Source organism: Protopterus annectens, chromosome 6.part0, assembly GCF_019279795.1.
Source record: "Protopterus annectens isolate FY-2018-M chromosome 6.part0, PAN1.0, whole genome shotgun sequence".
Taxonomy (NCBI): Eukaryota; Metazoa; Chordata; order Ceratodontiformes; family Protopteridae; genus Protopterus; species Protopterus annectens.
In genome coordinates, this window is record NC_056737.1 from 1,076,394,001 (window position 1) to 1,076,416,581 (window position 22,581).

Consider the following 22,581-nt stretch of genomic DNA (forward strand, 5'->3'; position numbering starts at 1 on the left):
CTGGGAGTTTCCACCCAGGTTCCTAACATAGCTGAAAAAGGCCTTATGATTGTCCTTTGAATCCATGGCAATTTTTCTCTCAAAATTGGCCTTAGTTGATTTTATGAGTGCTCGTATTTTTTTACTAATAATGATCAGGGGTGACTTCCCTTTTATGGATTTTGTTCTATCATGTAATAGCTTTCTCCTCTTATTGTAAAGTTTGTTAATGGCTGGGGTCCACCAGACTGGACGTTTGCCCTTTGTGGAAAGAGTCTTGGTTTTATTTGGGATTGCCTGATCCATGCAGTCCTGGAGGTGTTCATAGAAGGCATTTGTAAAGGGCTTCCGCAGCTTGGGTTGTGGTTTCCACTGGCTCAGGGGCCTTGAAGGATACCACACCAGTCTTGAGTAGTGTGAAGTCTGCTTTAGAGAAGTTCTTCACTGTGGTCTTTTTTTGTTTGGGGTGGGGGTGGGATGTGGATTTCCAGTGAGATTAGTTTATGATCAGATCTCACCAATGAGGGATATACTTCCGGTGTGGAGCATTTTGTCCCCATGTTTGTGATAATGAGCTCTAGTATATTTTCTCCTCTCGTGAGAACAGTGACTAGCTATTCCATGGTATTTGAATTTATGAACTCCAGGAACTGTTGGGCTAGAAAGTTAGGGCTTGAGTAATGTTCCCAGTCTATATTCGGGTAGTTGAAGTCACCCAATATGATGATGTTTGGAGATACATTTATACCCTCCAGTGTCTTCAGGAAGGCTGTGTGGGGTTCCTGAGTTTGAGAGGGTGGCCTGTAGCATGCTACAATTTGTAGAGCAGTTTTGCCTATGGTTAGTTGCACCTGGATGGTTTCCGAAACTTCGTGCATTGCCACCAACCTGGAGGTGTGGGTATCCTTTATGAATATGGATACAACGGCTCCTTTTGTGGTGTGGTCCGGGTTTTGGGGCCGGAACGCATGATATGAGGTAAAACCTAATAGTGCCGGGGTGCTCTCAGGAGCCTTGAACCAGGTTTCAGTTACAGCACAGACATCGATGTTCTCCATACTGAGAAGGGCCTCGAGTGTGTGCATTTTGAGATTTAGACTTCTGGCATTGAGCAGCATTACCCTCAGTTTCTTCCCATTTTTGTTTTCTAGGGTGGTAGGTTTAGAATTTGAGCCTTGCCTAAAAAAGGCACTATGGGGGGGTGGCAAGAGCCTTAGCCAATATCTGGAATCCCAGGGGTGACAGGTGCAAGCAGTCCCTCGCGAAGCAGCATGGCTTGTCAAGCATGTCATCCCAGGCAGACAGACACTGGATCCCCTTTGAATGACACCAGACATTAAGCCAATTGTTAAAGCTGATCATCTTGTCTCTATATTGTGGCATCATTCTTGGTGAAGGAAGGATACTGCTCAGGGTCAGGGTCATACCTGCCTGGGCTACATAATCAGAGAGCTCCTCTATGTCTCTTTTCATGTAGTCCAGGGAGGTACGTCTCAGGTCGTTCACACCAGCATGGACAATGACTGTCATATTTGTACTTGCCATGGAGTGACCCGAGTGCTTGTGTTATGTGGCGGATTCTAGCGCCCGATAGGCAGCTTACTGTGACCCTCTCCTTGTTCAGCCTGGTGAGTGGGACGTCAGTGTGTCTGACTATGGAGTCACCTATGACAAGTATGTTTGGTGTTGTATTTGGCCTTAAGGGCTGTGACTGCTTTGCACACTGCTTTTGTGGTTTATGTGTTGCTTGTGGGGTGTCTTGAGGTAGCAGTTGTTTGGGTGTCTGCTTTGGAGGCCTCTGCTGTTTAGGTAAATTTTACTCAGAGCCTCCGAGTATGTCTTTGTGTGTTTGTGTGTTTGATTCAGTGGTGTGGTAGCATTATGTGAGGCTGGTTTTGTGGTGTGTGTAGTTGCCTTCTCCTCCTGTCTGGTCTTGCCAGTCCTGAGTTGAGAGAGCTCAGCCTCCAGTTTGGCTAAATAGCTGCATCTCTCGCAAGTATTTGTGTTATGTGGGAGGAGGAGAGTGTTGTCTGTGTACATGAGGCAGTTATAACATTGCCTCTAGATTCCCAGATTCACCAGCTGGACCGGAGAGGAGATTGACAACTGACCTTTGGACATGCTAGAATAATATTGGGAATTCCTTAATAATTGAAAACAAGGGCCAGTGGGGAGTGAGGGTGTAGTGCTTTTAATTTTTAGTGCTGACTTATATAATTGCTTTAGTGAGCAAGTGCCAGGTAACTTGAGTGCAATGTGTTACAAGTAACTAAATGCAAAAACGACAAACAGTAACTTTCTTTCAAGTGAAACAAGGAAATAAGTACAGTAAGCAATGCAGATATCACTAGTGATCCACAAAAGTGCTGAGAAGCCGCGTATTAGGTGGAATTAACTTCCAGGGTAGTAACAAGCAAACAAGCATATAAACAAAGCTAGATTCAGCAGGCCTGGATCTAGTCTATGCTAGAGCAAACAAGGTGTACCAATTTCAGTAACATACAGTTCAAATATTTAGGCACTATAAACCTTTAACCAGAAATTCCCAGCTCAGAAGGGCAGAGTCCAGCCTCTTCTCCCACAAGAGTGCAGACCACGAACCTTCTTAATGTAAAATAACTGGCCTGAAGCCCAAGTTCAATGACTCCAGGAAAACTTCTATCATCGACCACGAACTGAAAGAGGCTCCACATCAATACTGCTGCACTGCAGAAGACCAGACTCCCAACAAATGATAGCCTCAAAGAACAGGACTACATGTTCTTCTTGCAGGGGGGAGAGAACCAGTGGGGCAGCAATTGCATAGCATCAGATTTACAGTGAGAAATTCCTTGCTGAACTCAATCGAACCATCATCAAAAGGTACAGCTTGAATCCTCTCTCCACATCTCAACATCGTCAGGCCCAGTGACCATCCCGGGTGTTTACACACCCACACTCTGCTGCTCAGCAGATACAAAGGATGAGTTTTATATGGAGCTTGAGACTTGGAGGGATACCCACTACAGGACACATGTTCATGCTTAGAGACCTCAATGCCCAAGTTGGTGATTACCATGATTCCTGGCCCAGCAGAATCAGTTCATTGTTGGCAAGCTGAACGAGAATGGGCAGAGATTGTTAGAATTATATTCTTACCACAACCTCTGCATGACCAACACATTCCTTGCCAACAAGCCTAACCATAGAGTATCCTGACAACACCAGAGGTCCCATCACTGTCACCAGCTGGATCTTAACACTAGAAGATGCTTGCTGAACTGTGTCCTTGTTACCTGCAGCTACCACAGTGCTGACTGATATTGATCACTCCCTGTTTGACAGCAAGGTGCAACTCCAGCCCAAATGAATTCATCACTCAAAGTAGAAAGCATGCCCTCATATCAACATTGTCAGGACAAATGACAGACCTGCATGAGCGTTTTGCCTATAATATTGTAGAGGCCCACATCTGTGACATCATATACAACTCCACCATGGATACCTTTGGTAAAAGAAAGGGGCAGAACCCAGACTGGCTTGGAGCAAGAATCACTGAAATTGAACCAGCACTCAGCCAAGCAAGCAGCACCGCTCAGCTACAAGAGGGAGCCTACAGAGGTGCACTTAGGCCAGAAATGACACCCAGAGGATCATTTGACAATGTTCCAAAGACTATTGGCTACATACCTGTTACAGCATCCAACTTGCCGCTGACTGTGGCAACATCAATGCCATGTATAAGGGCACGAAAAATCTCTTTGGTCCTAGTACAGTCAAGATTAATGACTTCACCTGAGGCAACATTTAGTGGCATACAGACCGAGGCAAACAGATGGAGAAATGGGCAAAACATTACCAGGAGCTCTACTCAAAAGCAGACTACTGTCACCGATGTAGCAGTCAAAAATACAACCCCCCTTCCTATTATGGAAGAGCTTGATGATCACCCTCTGTACAGGAGATTAGCAAAGCCATCAATTCCCTCGTCTATGGTAAAGCTCCACAAAAGGATGCAATTCCCCAGCAGTCATCAAGGCTGGCAAGAAATATGTTCTCCTTGGCCTCCTGCTACAGTGCTAGGAGGAAGAACAGTGCCCAAGGATATGAGTGATGTCAACATCACACTGTACAAGAACAAAGGAGACAAAACAGACTACAATAACCGCAGAATATCCCTCCTCAGCATTGTTGGGAAGGCCTTCACCAGAGTAGTTCTGAACAGACTGCAATAACTCACAGAACGTGTTTACCCTGAGGCACAGTGTGGACTTCTCACCAAGGCAGCTGTAAGAAAAGTGCTGTGAGCAAAGGAAACCAATGTACATTGCCTTCATTGATCTAACTATGGTATTGGACTTGGTCAGCAGGAAAGGCATCTTCACCCTGCTACAGAGGATTGGATGTCCCCCACCCCAACTCGGGAGGATGATTACATCCTTCCACGAGGAATGCAAGTTGTTGTACAATATGATGGCTTTTCCTCAGACCCATTCTCAATCAGGAGCGGAGTGAAGCAAGGGTGTGTACTTGCTACAACACTCAGCATCTTTTTCTCTCTGCTACTGTCCCATGCCTTCAATGAGTCCAAAATTGTTGTACACCTCTATACTAGAAGCAATGCCAAGCTGAACATCTGGATTAGTAAGGCCGCAACAGCAATGGCACGCCTAACAAAGAAGGTGTAGTACAACTCCCAAACCGACCATCAACACCAACATGAAGGTGTGCCAAGCATATGTGCTCAGCACTCTACTCTATGGTAGTGAAACTTGGACTCTGTACTCCTGCCAAGATTGCAGGAGTAATGCATTTCATCTATGCAGCCTCAGAATGATCCTGGGCATCTGGCAGGACCGCATCCCAAACAAGAAACATCCTAGAGTGGGGGCAGGGATACAGAGCATGTTTGCCCTGCTCTCCCAAGGGTGCTTATGCTGGCCTGGTCATGTCAGCCACATGCAGGATGGTCAAATCCCCAAAGACCTTCTATATGGTGAGCTAGCCACCAGCTCCAGACCCACAGGAAGACCTGTTCTGTGTTTCAAAGAGTTCTGCAAGTGTGACATTAAGGCAAGTGACATCAGTCCAACAGACTGGAAAGCCATAGCCACAGACCATGTCACTTGAAAACTGATCAAGACAGGTAGAGAGACAAGCAAGAAGTGGAGAGAGGAGCTTTGGGAGGAGAACCAAGAGCGCAGACAGAACACCTTTGGACCTTTGGTACCATAGAGTCTGCTGGTCAAAAAAAAAAAAAAAGACTTTAGTCACAACAGGCACTGCACTTCAGCCACAGACTGCTTTCAGGACGCAAAATGTGATAGTCTAGAGATGGAAAATGGCCAACCAACATACAACCATAATGAACACACACCACATTAGTCCATTGGATAAAATCTGCCTTGTTTAGATTACTATTCCTGGGCATAGCATAGATTAATACCGATATCTTTCCTATTTAATTACTCCAAAATTTCACAGTATAATACTTAATTTCACCCACTGTGAAGTCACCCCTCATTTGCAAAGATGCGTCAAGTTAGATATCGTTATTCAAATGCAAACAATGTTGGAAAGTTGAAATGACATAAGAGATATCAAAATGCATTTTTATTTCAAAGGTCTATTCAGAACTCAGTTTACAATGTTATGAACTTACACAAATGCAAAAATACGCATTATAAAAAATTTTCTGTACTGTTATCGAAAAAAACATGTTTAAGCTACCATTACAGCATGCTAGGTTTATGGCTTGCATTTTCTATAGAAAAGAAAGCCAATGCAGTGCTCTCTTTTCTCACTGGCAGATTATCAGCAAACACCTTTTCTTCATTATGTGGGTTCAGACAGCTGGACAGGAACAAAGCTGTAAGTTAAAAGTAAGCCAACAGGTCCTCATGGGTCTTTGATGTCTGGATGCTATCGAGACTTACTTCTCCCCCATGACAAGGAAGTTTCACATATATACGTACATGTATACATCCACCACCAACATTAACCTAAAAATGTATAAACAAGTCCAAATCAGGAAAAGGAAACAGATGCACAAGTTAATCTGATGCATGCACACCAGTACTATTATGCACCAGAAATACTGTAAATGCTCTATTTTATCCATCAGCTCCCACACAAGACTATAAAGGTGCAAATGTAAAACTGCTACTTGGCAGAAAAAATATTTATACTTTATTATAAATTTTAATTACACCAAGGATAGTAGATATGACACTTCTGTTACCCGCAGAACACCACATATTAAAGTTCAGACTTTCTGGCAGGATAGCATTGCCTAAAATAAACTGTAGAAATGTTGAAAAACAACCTTTCAAATGTGGGTGGGGAGTCTTTATTATTGAAAATATATGGCTACAAACAATAAGTGGTAATTGTACCAACTTTTTACCCATATATGTACCAAGAATGCAAAGCTGCAGAGAAGGCAAACTGTACACAAGCTAGCTGCACACAGGATAAAGATCTAAATGTTAACCATGTAACTATGTCCACATTAATCTGTCCACATTATAATCTTTGTATGCTATTACATGTGCAACTGCTTGCCTTTCAGAAAGTGTGATGTCTACAGTTACTGTTGAAATTCACTGCTATGAATAACCCATTAACACTATAAACATTACTCCTCTATCTAGATCATTGCTTTACAGCACCCCATCATGCTGAAACAATATGAAATGTAATATGTTAATAAAGTTGTATATCCAGCTCGGTCATGGGTGAAATGGGTCCACCTATGATAAATCTTCCCAGTTAAAATATAAGCCACTTTTCCTAGTGTGTATATATACCAGACATTAACACTTTGCTGGCACAACTGACAGCTGGTCACCCCAATGACCTACAGGTAGGAGAAAAATTAAATGCTAGTATTGGAACAACTTTACATAGTAGTTTTGACCTGAACTTCCAAAAAAGTGAGCTCTTGAATCTGTATATGGTTAGTGACCACAACATATTAATTCCTAAAACATAGCATTACAAAATTCTAAGTGAAAGACCAGAACTGGTAGAGGTTTTTAGTTGAATCCAGAACAAAAGCTGCTGTTAAAAAAGGAATTAGTCGGGCATATAAAATATTGCATTATAACTACAGGAATCAATCTGTGGAGGTTAGAAAGGATTGAGGGGGGGACTAGATAAGCAATTCACAAAGAAACAAATGGGAGGATACATGTATGGCTCCCAAATATGCAAAAGGTGTCTAGAAGACTTAGAATTTTTGCTTGAAAGTGTTGAATATGTGTTTTTAAACCCCAAGCAGACTACAGTTTATTTTTTTCCTTGGGTAGATTGCAAACGAAGTTGTGATGGAGAAGGAGGTAAGTGAGAGGACAGAGTGTGTAATGAGTTGTCAGAAGTCCCTGCGGGCTACTCTCAGAAACAATGGGTGAGCAAATTGGATCGACTAAAGAAATTTATGTTGCGATACAGGACCAGAATTCCCTAGACATAGTAAATAAGGCCTTGAGTTTTACTGGTGGGTGCCAAAAAATTACTAGAAAATGGAAGTCAAAGTATAAACCAACTACATTAGAAGTAATGACTACAGTAACAGATAAACTAGAGGTGGGACAGGATCTTCAGAAAGGGGTAGGAGCAAATTACATAGAAAAAAATGGAAGTGTGGGAATGCAGAATAATGTTTTTGGAGGAATGACGTTTAAAGGGAAGGCAGGAACTGAATAAGCTATGTAATGCTCATTTGGCAATGACTATACGTATGTGTGATGTATAATGTTTGCAAATGAAAATCATTTATATGCATGACTGCCTAGATCATAAATTCAATATATTTTTGTTAAAAAAAGATTACAAGTTAAAGATTAAATCAGAAATGGACAACTTGTACAAGTAAATCACAAAACATAGATTAAAAAAGATTTGTGTGCGTGGCACAGCAAACCCTATACAGTCAATGCTTGTTGGAGATTACTTCTCACACTCTTTGCCAATCAATGGAATCAAATTGAAAATCATAACTCAATTTCTGCCAGGATGGGACATCCCCAGGAGTTCTACTCCAGTTCGTACAATCAGTTTTCAGCAGCATTATACTTTGGTTGAGGACTTCAGCACTGACAGAGCATCTCAGAGAGCAAGCCACAGAGCTTTACCATATACAGAGTGTCATGAGCCTCAGGAAGGCAGACTGCAAATGGGGCACTGCCTTAGAAACCCTTAAAGGGAAAAAAAATGTATGGAGAAATGGGCTACAACCCACAGCAGCCTGTATGAAAAAACAAACATGCAGATCAAAAAGGGGATCACAATAATAGGATCAAAGGAAGTTACTAGATTATTGGCCCTAAGGCCCTTACAGGCCTAGCAGGAATTTAGCCCATGTTCTGACAAGTCAGCACCCGATACCCCTGTCCAGCAGGGACACAGGTGGAATCCCAGGGGTGTATTTTTTCTGTTCCCCATCCAGTTATCCAGGTTGTGCTTAAAAGGGTTAATGAGGTACTCTACTTGACATGGAACAGGAGTCTATTCCACAGAAGGGGAAGTCTCTGGGACACATCTGTCCCGCCAACAAGTCAAGCAGTCCCATCAAGGCGGGGGTCTGAGATTGCTTTGTATGCCAGACAGGTCACTACTTGAGGAGTCTGTAGGAGACTGAATTGAGCAGTGATGGTGAACCTTTTGGGTTTGGTGTGTCAAAAGTTCCTAACAAAATTCAGTGCAAGCCACATGATCAACGAAAACAAAGCAGTGTCTTTGTAACTTGGGTGTTGGTGATCACTGGCGTGTCACACAAAATGTCGTGCATGTGTCACTTTCACATGCATGTCATAGGTTTGCCACCACTGGAGTAGAGAGATGGGGCCTTTAGCCTATGTAGGGTACATGTTTGAGGCCCAGGATTCTCCTGGTGAGAAACCGCTGTGGTGTCTCCAGCTGTTGCATATGCTTTGAGAGGTACATGCCAAAGAGGGCATTGTACTCAATAATAGGTGGGAAGACTACAGAGATGTTATGACCACCTTATACCCTTACTAATGAGGTGAGCCACGTAGAAAGCTTTCTGTAGAACGGAGGCAATATGGTGGTCAAACCTCAGTTTGCTATCAACCTGGGTGCACAAGTCCCTCATGACTGATTGTGTGCTTAGAACCTTGTTATTAAATGTGATTGTGGGAACACTCCCCAAAGGGGATGATGATGCATGTTTTGGCATTCAGTTTGAGGCCATGTTTCCGGCACCGGTCATTTGTTTGGGTGAGACCCTTAGGATATCCACATCACTAGGGGAATTGATGACAGCGCCCAGCTTGCAGTCATCTACAAGCTTGGTCAACTACAGCACACTGGTTTTGGCCTGCACCTCAGAAAAGTATAACCCAAACAACAAAGGCCCCTCAAGACCGATCCCTGGGGTACACCACTCTTACGGGTTGACTGCTTAAGGTGGCGTCCTCCATTTTTACTAGGTGGGTTCCATCAGTGAGCCAGTTTGCTACCCATCTGGTAACATACGGATTGATGCCTAGTTGAGAGAGTTTATTATAGCAGAGTGCGAACAGTATTGAAGGCTTCGGCCTGGTCAAGGTAGGTGGTGCACACAGTCTTCCCCTTGTCCATGGCTTTGGTGACTGAGGCATGCCCTCCCCTTGACAAAATCAAACTGTATGGGATTGAGTTTATGTCCTTGTTAATGAGGTCCACAATAATCTGCTCGACGGCCTTGCAGATCAGGTTAATTAGGCTGATGGGTCTATAATTTCCTGGATCGGAGGACACTCCACCTTTGTGCAAAGGGATGACAGTGGCTGTCCTCCACTCAGCTGGGATGAAGCCAGTACTGAGACTTTGGTTGAACTGGGTGCCTAATGGTGCTGCAAGTTCAAGTAGGATGAAGCCTGGGATGTTATCAGGTCCCTTGGAGGCTGTATTTTTTCCCTTTGAGAGGGCAGTGATGACTTACTCCCTAGAGATAAGGGGAGGGGGGCAGGCGCTAGGGATGTCCTGACTTACTGATGGGGGGCAAAGGGGTGATGTTTTCACTGAACCTGTCTGCCAGCAGGTTGGTTATATCTATGGCATTTGTGTAGGTGGTTGTCTGACCACCAGTTCTGAGCAGATCTGGATACTTCCCTTGAGATTGTGGACATGTGAAGAAAGCCTTGTGACTGTCTTTAGTAGATGTGGCCAGTTTGAACCTTGCTTTGGAAGATTTCACTAGTGCTCTTATTTGTGTTTTCAGGCTAAGGAGAGATTAGGCACCTGCTCCTTCTTGGTCTTGGACAGTATTTTTTCCTTTTATTAGAGAGTTTATTGCAGATGCCCACCAGACAGGTTTACTCTTCCTTGAGGAGGATGATTTTGTCCTGTTGGGTATCCCCCAATTACATGCAACTACATAAATGCTTGTATATTACTCTGGTGTAGGTTTGGACATATGTGCCAGTTCCTATGGTGGGGAGGGGGCTGTGAAGCTGTTTATACCTTCCATCAGGAGGTTGTAATCAGCTTTGGAGAAGTTTTTTGTTTGACCCTAGCTAAGGGAGGGTTGAGGGAGATGGTGACCGGGGAAGAGGACACTGTAGGGATGCTGCAGTGGTTACTCATGTTGGTTAGTACCAAGTCCAAGATATTTTCACCTCTTGTGAGGGTGTCAACCAGCTGGTCCAAGGCATTTGCATTTATGAAATCAAGGAATCTCTGGACATTTGTGTTTTGGCATGAGCAGTTCTCCCAATCTATGGTTGGATAGCTAAAGCCACCCAGGATCAGGGTAAAGGGTTGAATCTTGATAGATTCAAACAGGTCCAGATAGGTGGAGTGGGCATCTTGAATCAAAGTTGGGGGCCTGTAGCTAGCTATGATTTGAACAGCGGCCCTGTCAATGGTTATCTGCACCTGTAGTGTCTCCTGTGTGTCAATACTGTTTGACCAGACTGGAGGTGCGTATGTCTTTTACATTCACTGCAACACCTCAGGCTTTGTGCCCACTGAGTGGCGCACAGCTACAGTTATTCCACTCCACAAGGGGGATCCACCTTGGATCCCAGAAACTACCATCCCACCAGTCTGACGAGCCTGATCTGCAAGGCCATGGAAAGCATCATCATGGAACTTATAAATGACATTGGCAACCTTCTGGACCCCACCCAGTTTGGGTTTGTGAAGGGCCGATCTTGTCTCCTGAACCTGACTGACCTTCAAATCAGTCTCTAGAGCTGTGGACGTGGGTAAGGCGGTCCACACAGCCTATCTGGACCTCACCAAGGCCTTCGACATCATCCCCCACTCTGGAATCATAGATAAACTTACCAAGCTGGGCATAAATCCCTAGGTCACTCGATGGGTTGCCAACTGGCTTACTGACAGAACCCAGACTGTAAAAGCAGCAGACTCCAAATCCAGTTCCAGACAAGTGACAAGTGGAGTACCTCAGTGTTCAGTCCTGGGACTACTCTTGTTTGGCATCTAGTTCTCTGAAGGTCAGGCCAACACGAAGGGACTCTGGCTAACAAAGTTCACAGAGGACTGCAAACTGGGAGCCATTACTGAATCCCCAAATGTGGATATTCTACAAAAGGGCCTTACAGAAACAGATGCCTGGTGCCAGAGCCATGGGCTCAAGCTTAATGCCAAGAAATGTATAGTTATCCCCTTTGGAAAAAAACATGTACCCATGAATTACCACATAGGTGGCAGTACACTAAACATTGAAAGTGTGATGAGAGACCAGGGACACAGGTGGACAACCACATCACCACAACAGTCAGGAAATCCTTCTATGTGGCACACCTCATCACTAAGGGATTTTCATCCAGAAAAAAGGAGGTCATTGTCCCACTGTACTCATCCCTTATTAGACCCATTAGAGTATAATGCCCAGTTTGATATGTACCTCACAAGACATCTGCAACAGCTGGAAAGGCCACAGAAATACCTCATTAAAAGAATCACAGGCCTAAAGCAGATGCCATATGCTGATAGTCTAAAATCCAGCTATATTCTGTGGCATATCGTCTACTCAGAGGCGATCTCTGCTTAACATACAAGGCCATGTCAAACCCTGAGCTGTTGGACATGCTCCACTTAAAAGAAATCCCAATTCCTCAGAGCCACACGCTCCAGGGATCTAAACCTTGTCATCCCAATAAACAAAACATGCTGGAGGGATAGGTTCCTGACCCAGAGACTCCCCATACTCTGGAAGAGACTGGCCATACATGTCAAGCAGAGCACCTCCTTGGCCCTCTTCAAAAGGAACCTTGATGACTGGATGGGAGATTGTCAGTCACCCTGCTAGACAGGGGTCCAGAGAAGTGGGAAGAAATATCCAGGGAACAGTTATGGCTAGGCTTGTATAGGCCCTAGGGCCGGTAGCCTAGTACAGACCTATGAACTCCACCCCCATCTGCTTTGCCGCCCACAGTTTGAGGTCTGAATGCATGACAGGATAAGTAACTTGTTATAGCTGGGGCACTCTCTGCAGCTTTGAACCAGGTTTCTGTGACTGCACAAATGTCAGCATCTTCCAGGGTTAAGAATGTTTGCAGTGAGTGCAGATTCATGTTTCTACGCCTATTGTTTAACAGCATGACCTTTAATTTGCGTTTTGATGAAGTTTGTTGGTGGTTTTAACCTCATGGCATTGCATAAAATAAGCACTGTGGTTTGTCAATCATGTCTTCCCAGGCTGTTAGGTACTGGATCTCCTTGGAATTACACCAGAAACTAAGCCAATAAAGTCAATCATTTTCTGTTTTTATTGAGGCATCATTCTGGGTGACGGTAGAATGCTGCTTAAGGTTAGGAACATACCCGCTTGGAATATGCATTCAGTGAGCTCTATAGTTTTATGTTGCTGTATTGCTTTGTATTCATGTTACATTCATTTAATCTTGGAGCTTATCTCCCTGGGGCTCTACTGAAAATGGACATGTATCCAGCTGGACTAGCCTGGTCAACAAATGTAAAATAAATAATAAAAAAAAAATCTCCCTTCATATAGTCCAGGGAGGCAAGTCTCAAGTCATTCATGCCAACATGGACTATGACAGTCATAACAGTACCTGCCACTTTTGGCATGGGTGATATGGCAGATTCTGGCACCTGACAAAACTAACAGTGACTTTCTCCCTATCCAGCCTGGTGAGGGGCACATCTGTGTGCCTCACAATGGAGTCTCCTATGACCAATATGTTGAGTTTATGTTTAGGCCTTACTGGCTGTGAGACACAGATGTCTAGACTATGAGTGGTGTGTGATGTGGTGGGCAGAGGTTCTATGTATTTTTGCCTCAGAGGTCTCTTGTTTGGGTAAGTTTTTGTTGAGGACCTCCGCATATGTGGAGATGTGTTGTGTAGGTGTGGGTGGTGTTTGAGTTGACAACCTTCTCAGTACCAGATATACTGGCTTGCAAGGGAGAGAGCATCGACTAGGTTCTTAATACAATTGCATCTCTCACAAATTATGTTTCTAGGTGGTGGTAGTAGAGGGTTGTCCATGTATATGAGGCAGTTGCTACACTGTCTCAGGATGCCCATATCAACTAGACTGGCAGAAGAAAGTGTAGGAAATTATCCATCCATATTTGTCAGAAACTGAGGAAGAGAAGTCAGAGAGAACCAAGAGGGTAAGGGTGGCAGGTCTAACAGCAGTACTAGTAGGTGATCACAGTAAGGGTGGCAGGTCTAACAGCAGTACTAGTAGGTGATCACAGTAAGGGTGGCAGGTCTAACAGCAGTACTAGTAGGTGATCACAGTAAGGGTGGCAGGTCTAACAGCAGTACTAGTAGGTGATCACAGAAGTGCTACTAAGGAAGAATTTGTAGCTGGAATGTCTCACAAAGGGTTAAAAACGGTGCAGCTACAGCTCTGGATGCAGCAAACCTGTATCAGACTATGCTACTCAGTATTAACCACAGACAAAAAACAGAACTCACAGTATGAAAAAAAAAACAGTTAAACAGTAATGAAATGCAGTAAAATGCAATTAAACAGCAATGCATTGCAGTAAATATTGATAAAATACAGTTACAGTAAATAGTAGTGCAACTGTGATAAATTAATCACAACAGTAAAAAACAGCTCTAGTACAAGCCTACCCACAAACAGTAAAAAAATAAGGAAAATTAAATGTAGTTGAACACCCAAGCACAAGCAAAATGAATTAGGAATTGGAACAAGAGATCTCATAATTCAAGGTTAAGAGCTAGAGGGGTGGGCCTTCAAAACTGATTTCACTGTACTTCGTAGAATGTGCTGATGTAATAAGACTGGAGGAGTGTCCAATATCAAGTTTACAGTAGAGGCTGGCAACTCAAAAGCCACCAAGCTTTAATACCACAACAGTTGGGCAGGTAGGAGGGATACAAGATCAGAACAGAGGTAAGGATTGAATTTGCAAATGTTTAAGCCTAGTACATTTTAAACAGATACGCAGCAAATGTTTTAATCAGAAGTGCAGAAAACAGTTGAAAATACATTCTTGTTTGCTGTGGTCACTGCAGCTTTGTGCAAACAAATACAAACGGGTTTAAACACTGGCCATTTAAGGCAGAGAAACAGGAACCAGCCAAATTATCCAGAGCCCTGTGTAGTAACTCCAGCCAGATCAGACCAGACTGAACCCCCCTCCTATGAAGAAACAGCTAGGCCTCTCTAGACAAAACATTGTACTACAAGCTCCAAAGGTCACAACAGTAAGAGAGATACTCAGCTCTATGCTAGTGGTTTTAAAGTACAGGAACAAGTAAAATGCACAGAACAAACAGGGAAACAAAGAGGAGACAAAGATCAGAACAGAGGAAAGAACTGAATTCACTAGGCCTAAAAATAGTTACACAGTTTAAACAGATATGCAGCAAAATATTGTTTTAGTTCATCAGAAGTGCAGAAAATAGTTGAGAATATACGTTGGCGAAAATCATGCAGTATTAAGGAATTACACGGAAACAGTAAGAAGGGAAATGGAAACCAAAAGGGCACTCAAAAAGGATGGACAAATTCAGTCAACAGAATATCCGATATTCTACTATTATTTCAGTAAGGGGGTAAAAAGATGAACAAAACTTTTATAAAATAGAAGGGAGGGGTGAGAAATGAGGGATTATGAAGTATGCCTGCTAGACGGCATATTTTCTTCTGTAGTCATGAAAGAAGGCTAAGTGTTTAAGATCTGGTGGTCAATAACCAGAGTGGGGTGCTACAGTTAGTGACTGCCAGTAGGTCTAAGCTCATCATTCAGCAGAAGATGGAAAGAGGTGATGGGGGAGATTGTGGACTGTCAGATTGATGCCTACACTGCACGCCACAAGACTTTCCACACCAGAGCAGCACCACTGTCTTGTCTGCTATCTGAGGCATGTATAAGTGGAGAAGCAGTCACGTTAGTGGCGGACCTCTTCCTAGCTTTAGCCCAGGCACCACCCCCATCATGGTGTCTCCCTTCTTGTGGATCAATTCCCTTCCCAGTTGACTACCCAGTTTTCCTCACAACCACTTTCCTCTCTCCATTTGTATATCCACTATCAACACCTGTCCTCTTTCTCCCTCTTCTCTCTGTCTATATACCCACTCAAACCCACCACCCTTTAGTCAGCCTCTCCCCTCTTGGTCTTTGGGTTTCGTTCATAGGTTCATACTAGGCTATCTGCCCTAGGGCATTTATAAGCCTAGCCAGGGTGTGTTTGGCTTTCGCCACCCATTTTAAATGAATTTTGCTATGCCCTTTTTCGAGTTTAGTATACTGTGCCTCTAACAGTGACACAGAAGTGATACCCGGGGTAAACCTATGATCTCCCATCCACTCAAGATTCCTCTTTAAGAGAGTCAGTGAGGGACTCTGCCTAACCTGGACTGGGATTTTATTCCAGAGTGAAGGGAGCCTCTGGGTTATGAATCTGTCCCTCCAGCATGTCCTATTTATTTCAGTGCTGAGGTTCAACTCTCTTGAGCACGTAGCTAGATGGGATTTGGATTTTCTGAGGTGCAGCATGTCCATTAATTCCGGGTTGGACATGGCTTTATATGTCAGGCACAGATTGCCTCTGAGCAGGCGGTATGCCACTGAGTAGAGCTGGAGTTTCTTTAACCGGGCAGCATATGGCATCTGTTTGAGCCCTTTGATCCTCTTGGTGAAGTACTTTTGGGGTCTTTCCAGTTGCTGCAGGTGTCTGGTAAGGTACATCCCAAAAGGGGCATTGTACTCAATTATGGGCCTGATGAGGGATGAGTAAAGAGGCACGATGACCTCCCCTGATCTAGATGCGAATCCCTTCATGATTAGGTGGGCTATATAAAATGTTTTTCTAACCACTTTGGCCACGTGGTTGTCAAATGAGATATTGCTATCAAACTTGGGTCCCCAGGTCCCTAATTATGTCTTCCGTACTTAATGGATTACCACCTATGTGGTAATTTGTGGGCACTTTGTTTTTGCCAAAGGGGAGGACTATACACTTTTTCGCATTTAGCTTGAGGCCATGGCTCTGGCACCAGTCTGTTTTTATGAGGCCCTTTTGTAGGATGCTTGTGTTGGCTGGAGAGTCGATTATGGCGCCCAGTTTTCAGTCATCTGCAAACTTGGTCAGCCACAGTCCTGGTTAGCCTGTACCTCCGAAAAATATATACCGAACAAGAGAGGTCCCAGGACTGAGCCTTGTGGGATGCCACTTGTAACTGGTTTGGAGTCTGACATGGCTCCAGCAATTCTAACTATGTGGGTTCTGTCCTTGAGCCAGTTTGCAACCCATCTAGTGACATAAGCTCACCAGCTTAAATATAAACTCTCATCTATAATGCCCGAGTGGGGTATTGTATCGAAGGCTTTTGCAAGGTCCAGGTAGGCTGTGGACCACCTTCCCCTCGTCAATGGCCTTGGTGACAGTTTCAAAGAAATCGACCAGGTTTAAGAGGCAGGATCTGCCCTTAAAGTCAAACTGGGTAGGATCCAGTGTCTGTAGGTCCCCAATATCTTTATTTATGAGGTCCATGATGATCCTTTCAATAGCTTTGCAGACCAAGCTAGTCAGGCTTATGGGGCGATAGCTTCCAGGATCTGTTGAGGCACCACTTTTGCGGAGAGGGACCACTGTTGCTGTACGCCATTCTTTGGGTACATATCCTGTAGTAAGGCTGAGATTGAACAGTAGTTTTATGTTTGGGTTTAGTTCTTCTTTGAGTTCATGTAGGACGCAGCCCGGGACACCGTCTGGTCCCATTGATGCTGTGTTTTTTGCTTTGTAGAGGGCGGCTCTTACCTGAGTATCTGAGATGTCAGGGGGGCAGCACTCTGCTGGGATAGATATTTGCCCTTTTGGTGGGGAAGGGGGGGAGAAGTTTGCACTGAACCTGTCAGCTAGGATGTTGGCAATGTCTGTGGGTTCGGTGTATTTGTCATTTTGGACTAATTCTGAGCATATCTGGGAATTCCCACCCAGGTTCCCAACATAACTAAAGCCTTGTGATTATCCTTAGTGTCCTGTGCAATTTCTCTCTCGGAAGCTGGCCTTACATGATTTTATGAGTGCCCATAGTTTTTTGCTAATACTGATGCCTTCCCTTTTTGGGATTTTGCTCTATCATGTAGTAGCTTCCTCCTTCTATTGTATAGTTTGTTTATGGCTGGGGTTCACCAGACAGGACGCCTAACTTTGGAGGATTGGGTCTTGGTTTTATTTGGGATTGCATGATCCATGCATTCCTGAAGGTGTTCATAGAATGCGTTTATAAAGGATTCTGCGGTCTGGGCCGTATTTTCCACAGGCCCAGGGGCTTTGAAGGATTCCACCTCTGTTTTGAGGAGTGTGAAATTTGCTTTAGAGAAGTTTTTCACTGTGGTTTTCTGGGCAGGGGCTGGGGTCGGGATGTGAATATCTAGTGAGATTAGTTTATGGTCTGATCTTACCAGTGAGGGATACACTTCTGGTCTGGAGCATAGAGTCCCCATGTTGGTGATGATCAGGTCCAGTATGTTTTCCCCTCTTGTGAGAGTGGCAACAAGTTGTTCCATAGCATTTGAGTTTATAAATTCTAGGAACCTTTGGGCTAGGGTGTTGGAGCTAGAGTAATGCTCCCAGTCTATGTTAGGGTAGTTGAAGTCACCCAATATAATGGTATTTGGAGAGACCTTCATATTTTCCAGTGTTCTCAGGAAGGCAGAGTGGGGTTCCTGGGTTTGGGAGGGTGCTCTGTAGCAGGCTATAAACTGGAAGGCAGTTTTACCCACTGTTAGTTGCACATGGATAGTCTCTGATGCTTTGTGCTGTGGCACCAACCTGGAGGTCTGGGTATCTTGACGAATACTGATACTCCCACTCCTTTTGTGGTTCGGTCCAAGTTTTGGGGCTGAAAAACATGGTATGAGGTATAACCTGGTAGTGCTGGGGTGCTCACAGGAGCCTTGAACTAGGTTTCTGTTACTGCACAGATATTGATGTTCTCCATGCTAAGGAGAGTTTAGAGTGCCTGCATCTTGAGGTTTAGACTTCTGGCGTTGTGTAGCATTACTCAGTTTCTTATCCCTTGTGATACCTATGGAGGTGGGTTTGTCTTTTGAGCCTTGCCTAAAAAAGGCACTATGGGGGTGGCAAGAGCCTTTGCCAAAATCCGAAAGCCCAGGGGTGACAGGTGCAAGCCGTCCCTAGCGAAGCATCGTGGCTTGTCGAACATGTCATCCCAGGCAGACAGGCATTGGATCCCCTTTGAATGACACCAATACTTAAGCCAGTTGTTGAAATTGATCATCTTGTCTTTATTGTGGCATCATTCTTGGTGAGGGTAAGATGCTACTCAAGGTCAGGGTCATACCGGCCTGGGCTACATGCTCAGAGAGCTCCTCTAGGTCTCTTTTCATGTAGTCCAGGGAGGTACGTCATTCACACCAGCATGGAGAATGACCGAGTCATATTTGTACTTGCCTTGGAGTGACCTGAGTCCTTGTGTTATGTGGCGGATCCTAGCACCTGACAGGCAGCTCACCGTGACCTTCTCCTTGTTCAGCCTGGTGAGCGGGATGTCACTGTGCCTGACGATAGAGTCACCTATTACAAGTGTATCAGGTGTGTTTAGCCTTAAGGGCCGACACTGTTCGGCACACTGGCTTTGTGAGCTATGTGTTGCACGTGTTTTGTTTTGGGGTAGCGGTTGCTTGAGTGTCTGCTTTGGAGGTCTCTGCTGCTTAGGCAGATTTTTATTTAGAGCCTCAGAGTATGCTTTTGTGTGTTTATGTGTTTGGTTTGCTGTTGTGGTAGGGCTATGTGAGACTGGAATTGTAGTGAGTGTGGTTTCCTTCTCCTCCTGACTGGTTACGCCAGTACTGAGTTGAGAGCTTAGCCTCCAGTTTGGCTATATGGTTGCATCTCTCACATGTGTTGGAATTTGTTGGGAGGAGAGGGTTGTCTGTGTACATGAGGCAGTTGTAACATTGCCTCAAGATTCCCAGATTCACCTGCTGGACTGGAGAGGAGATTGACAACTGACCTTTGGACATGCTAGAATAGTATTGGGAATTCCTTTATAATTGAAAATAAGGGCCAATGGGAACAAAGTACTCAAGGGAGTTTGTGAGGGTGTAGTGCTTTTAATTTTTTAGTGCTGACTTGTATAATTGCTTTAGTGAGCAAGTGCCAGGCTTTAGAGTGGGGATAAGGTGTTTTACTGAACAAGAGAGGTCCCAGGAATGAGCCTTGTGGGACGCCACTTGTAACTGGTTTGGAGTCTGACATGGCTCCAGCAATTCTAACCATGTGGGTTCTGTCCTTGAGCCAGTTTGCAACCCATCTAGTGACATAAGCTCACCAGCTTAAATATAAACTCTTATCTATAATGCCCGAGTGGGGTATTGTATCGAAGGCTTTTGCAAGGTCCAGGTAGGCTGTGTGGACCACCTTCCCCTCTTCAATGGCCTTGGTGACAGTTTCAAAGAAATCGACCAGGTTTTAAGAGGCAGGATCTGCCCTTAAAGTCAAACTGGGTAGGATCCAGTGTCTGTAGGTCCCCAATATCTTTATGAGGTCCATGATGATCCTTTCCATAGCTTTGCAGACCAAGCTAGTCAGGCTTACGGGGCGATAGTTTCCAGGATCTGTTGAGGCACCACTTTTGTGGAGAGGGACCACTGTTGCTGTACGCCACTCTTTGGGTACATATCCTGTAGTAAGGCTGAGATTGAACAGTAGTTTTATGTTTGGGTTTAGTTCTTCTTGGAGTTCATGTAGGACGCAGCCCGGGACATCATCTGGTCCCATTGATGCCGTGTTTTTTGCTTTGGAGAGGGCGGCTCTTACCTGAGCATCTGAGATGTCAGGGGGGCAGCACTCTGCTGGGAGAGATATTTGCCCTTTTGGTGGGGAAGGGGAGAAGTTTGCGCTGAACCTGTCAGCTAGGATGTTGGCAATGTCTGTGGGTTCGGTGTATTTGTCATTTTGGACTAATTCTGAGCATATCTGGGAATTCCCACCCAGGTTCCTAACATAACTAAAGCCTTGTGATTATCCTTAGTGTCCTGTGCAATTTCTCTCTCGGAAGCTGGCCTTAGATGATTTTATGAGTGCCCATTTTTTGCTAATACTGATGCCTTCCCTTTTTGGGATTTTGCTCTATCATGTAGTAGCTTCCTCCTTCTATTGTATAGTTTGTTTATGGCTGGGGTTACCAGACAGGACTTTGGAGGATTGGGTCTTGGTTTTATTTGGGATTATATGATCCATGCATTCCTGAAGGTGTTCATAGAATGCGTTTATAAAGGATTCTGCGGTCTGGGCCGTATTTTCCACAGGCCCAGGGGCTTTGAAGGATTCCACCTCTGTTTTGAGGAGTGTGAAATTTGCTTTAGAGAAGTTTTTCACTGTGGTTTTCTGGGCAGGGGCTGGGGTCGGGATGTGAATATCTAGTGAGATTAGTTTATGGTCTGATCTTACCAGTGAGGGATACACTTCTGGTCTGGAGCATAGAGTCCCCATGTTGGTGATGATCAGGTCCAGTATGTTTTCCCCTCTTGTGAGAGTGGCAACAAGTTGTTCCATAGCATTTGAGTTTATAAATTCTAGGAACCTTTGGGCTAGGGTGTTGGAGCTAGAGTAATGCTCCCAGTCTATGTTAGGTAGTTGAAGTCGCCCAATATAATGGTATTTGGAGAGACCTTCATATTTTCCAGTGTTCTCAGGAAGGCCGAGTAGGGTTCCTGGGTTTGGGAGGGTGGTCTGTAGCAGGCTATAAACTGGAAGGCAGTTTTACCCACTGTTAGTTGCACATGGATAGTCTCTGATGCTTCGTGCTGTGCCACCAACCTGGAGGTCTGGGTATCTTGACGAATACTGATACTCCCACTCCTTTTGTGGTTCGGTCCAAGTTTTGGGGCTGAAAAACATGGTATGAGGTATAACCTGGTAGTGCTGGGGTGCTCTCAGGAGCCTTGAACCAGGTTTCTGTTACTGCACAGATATCTATGTTCTCCATGCTAAGGACAGTTTTGAGTGCCTGCATCTTGAGGTTTAGACTTCTGGCGTTGTGTAGCATTACTCAGTTTCTTATCCCTTGTGATACCTATGGAGGTGGGTTTGTCTTTTGAGCCTTGCCTAAAAAAGGCACTATGGGGGTGGCAAGAGCCTTTGCCAAAATCCGAAAGCCCAGGGGTGACAGATGCAAGCCGTCCCTAGCGAAGCATCGTGGCTTGTCGAGCATATCATCCCAGGCAAACAGGCATTGGATCCCCTTTGAATGACACCAATACTTAAGCCACTTGTTGAAATTGATCTTGTCTTTGTGGCATCATTCTTGGTGAGGGTAAGATGCTACTCAAGGTCAGGGTCATACCGGCCTGGGCTACATGCTCAGAGAGCTCCTCTAGGTCTCTTTTCATGTAGTCCAGGGAGGTACGTCTCCGGTCATTCACACCAGCATGGACAATGACTGAGTCATATTTGTACTTGCCTTGGAGTGACCTGACTGCTTGTGTTATGTGGCTGATCCTAGCACCAGACAGGCAGCTCACCGTGACTTTCTCCTTGTTCAGCCTGGTGAGCGGGACGTCAGTGTGCCTGACGATAGAGTCACCTATTACAAGTGTATCAGGTGCGTTTAGCCTTAAGGGCTAACACTGTTCGGCACACTGGCTTTGTGAGCTATGTGTTGCACGTGTTTTGTTTTGGGGTAGCGGTTGCTTGAGTGTCTGCTTTGGAGGTCTCTGCTGCTTAGGCAGATTTTTATTTAGAGCCTCAGAGTATGCTTTTGTGTGTTTATGTGTTTGGTTTGCTGTCGTGGTAGGTCTATGTGAGACTGGAATTGTAGTGAGTGTGGTTTCCTTCTCCTCCTGACTGGTTACGCCAGTACTGAGTTGAGAGCTTAGCCTCCAGTTTGGCTATATGGTTGCATCTCTCATGTGTTGGAATTTGTTGGGAGGAGAGGGTTGTCTGTGTACATGAGGCAGTTGTAACATTGCCTCAAGATTCCCAGATTCACCTGCTGGACTGGAGAGGAGATTGACAACTGACCTTTGGACATGCTAGAATAGTATTGGGAATTCCTTTAAATTTGAAAATAAGGGCCAATGGGGAACAAAGTACTCAAGGGAAGCTTGTGAGGGTGTAGTGCTTTTAATTTTTTAGTGCTGACTTATATAATTGCTTTAGTGAGCAAGTGCCA

The 22,581-nt window shown here is 44.6% G+C and overlaps 1 protein-coding gene across 1 annotated transcript in view; it reads right to left on the reverse strand.

The window, feature by feature from the left end:
* Nucleotides 1-5,552: 5,552 nt before the first annotated feature.
* The window catches only part of LOC122804686 (cystatin-B-like), a 31,625-nt gene continuing 14,596 nt past the window's right edge, over nucleotides 5,553-22,581 (reverse strand). Inside the window, exon 3 of the mRNA XM_044074700.1 lies at nucleotides 5,553-5,960. Coding sequence (XP_043930635.1) covers nucleotides 5,835-5,960 — 126 coding nt within the window. The 3' untranslated portion in view covers nucleotides 5,553-5,834. The remainder of the gene's footprint in view (nucleotides 5,961-22,581) is intronic.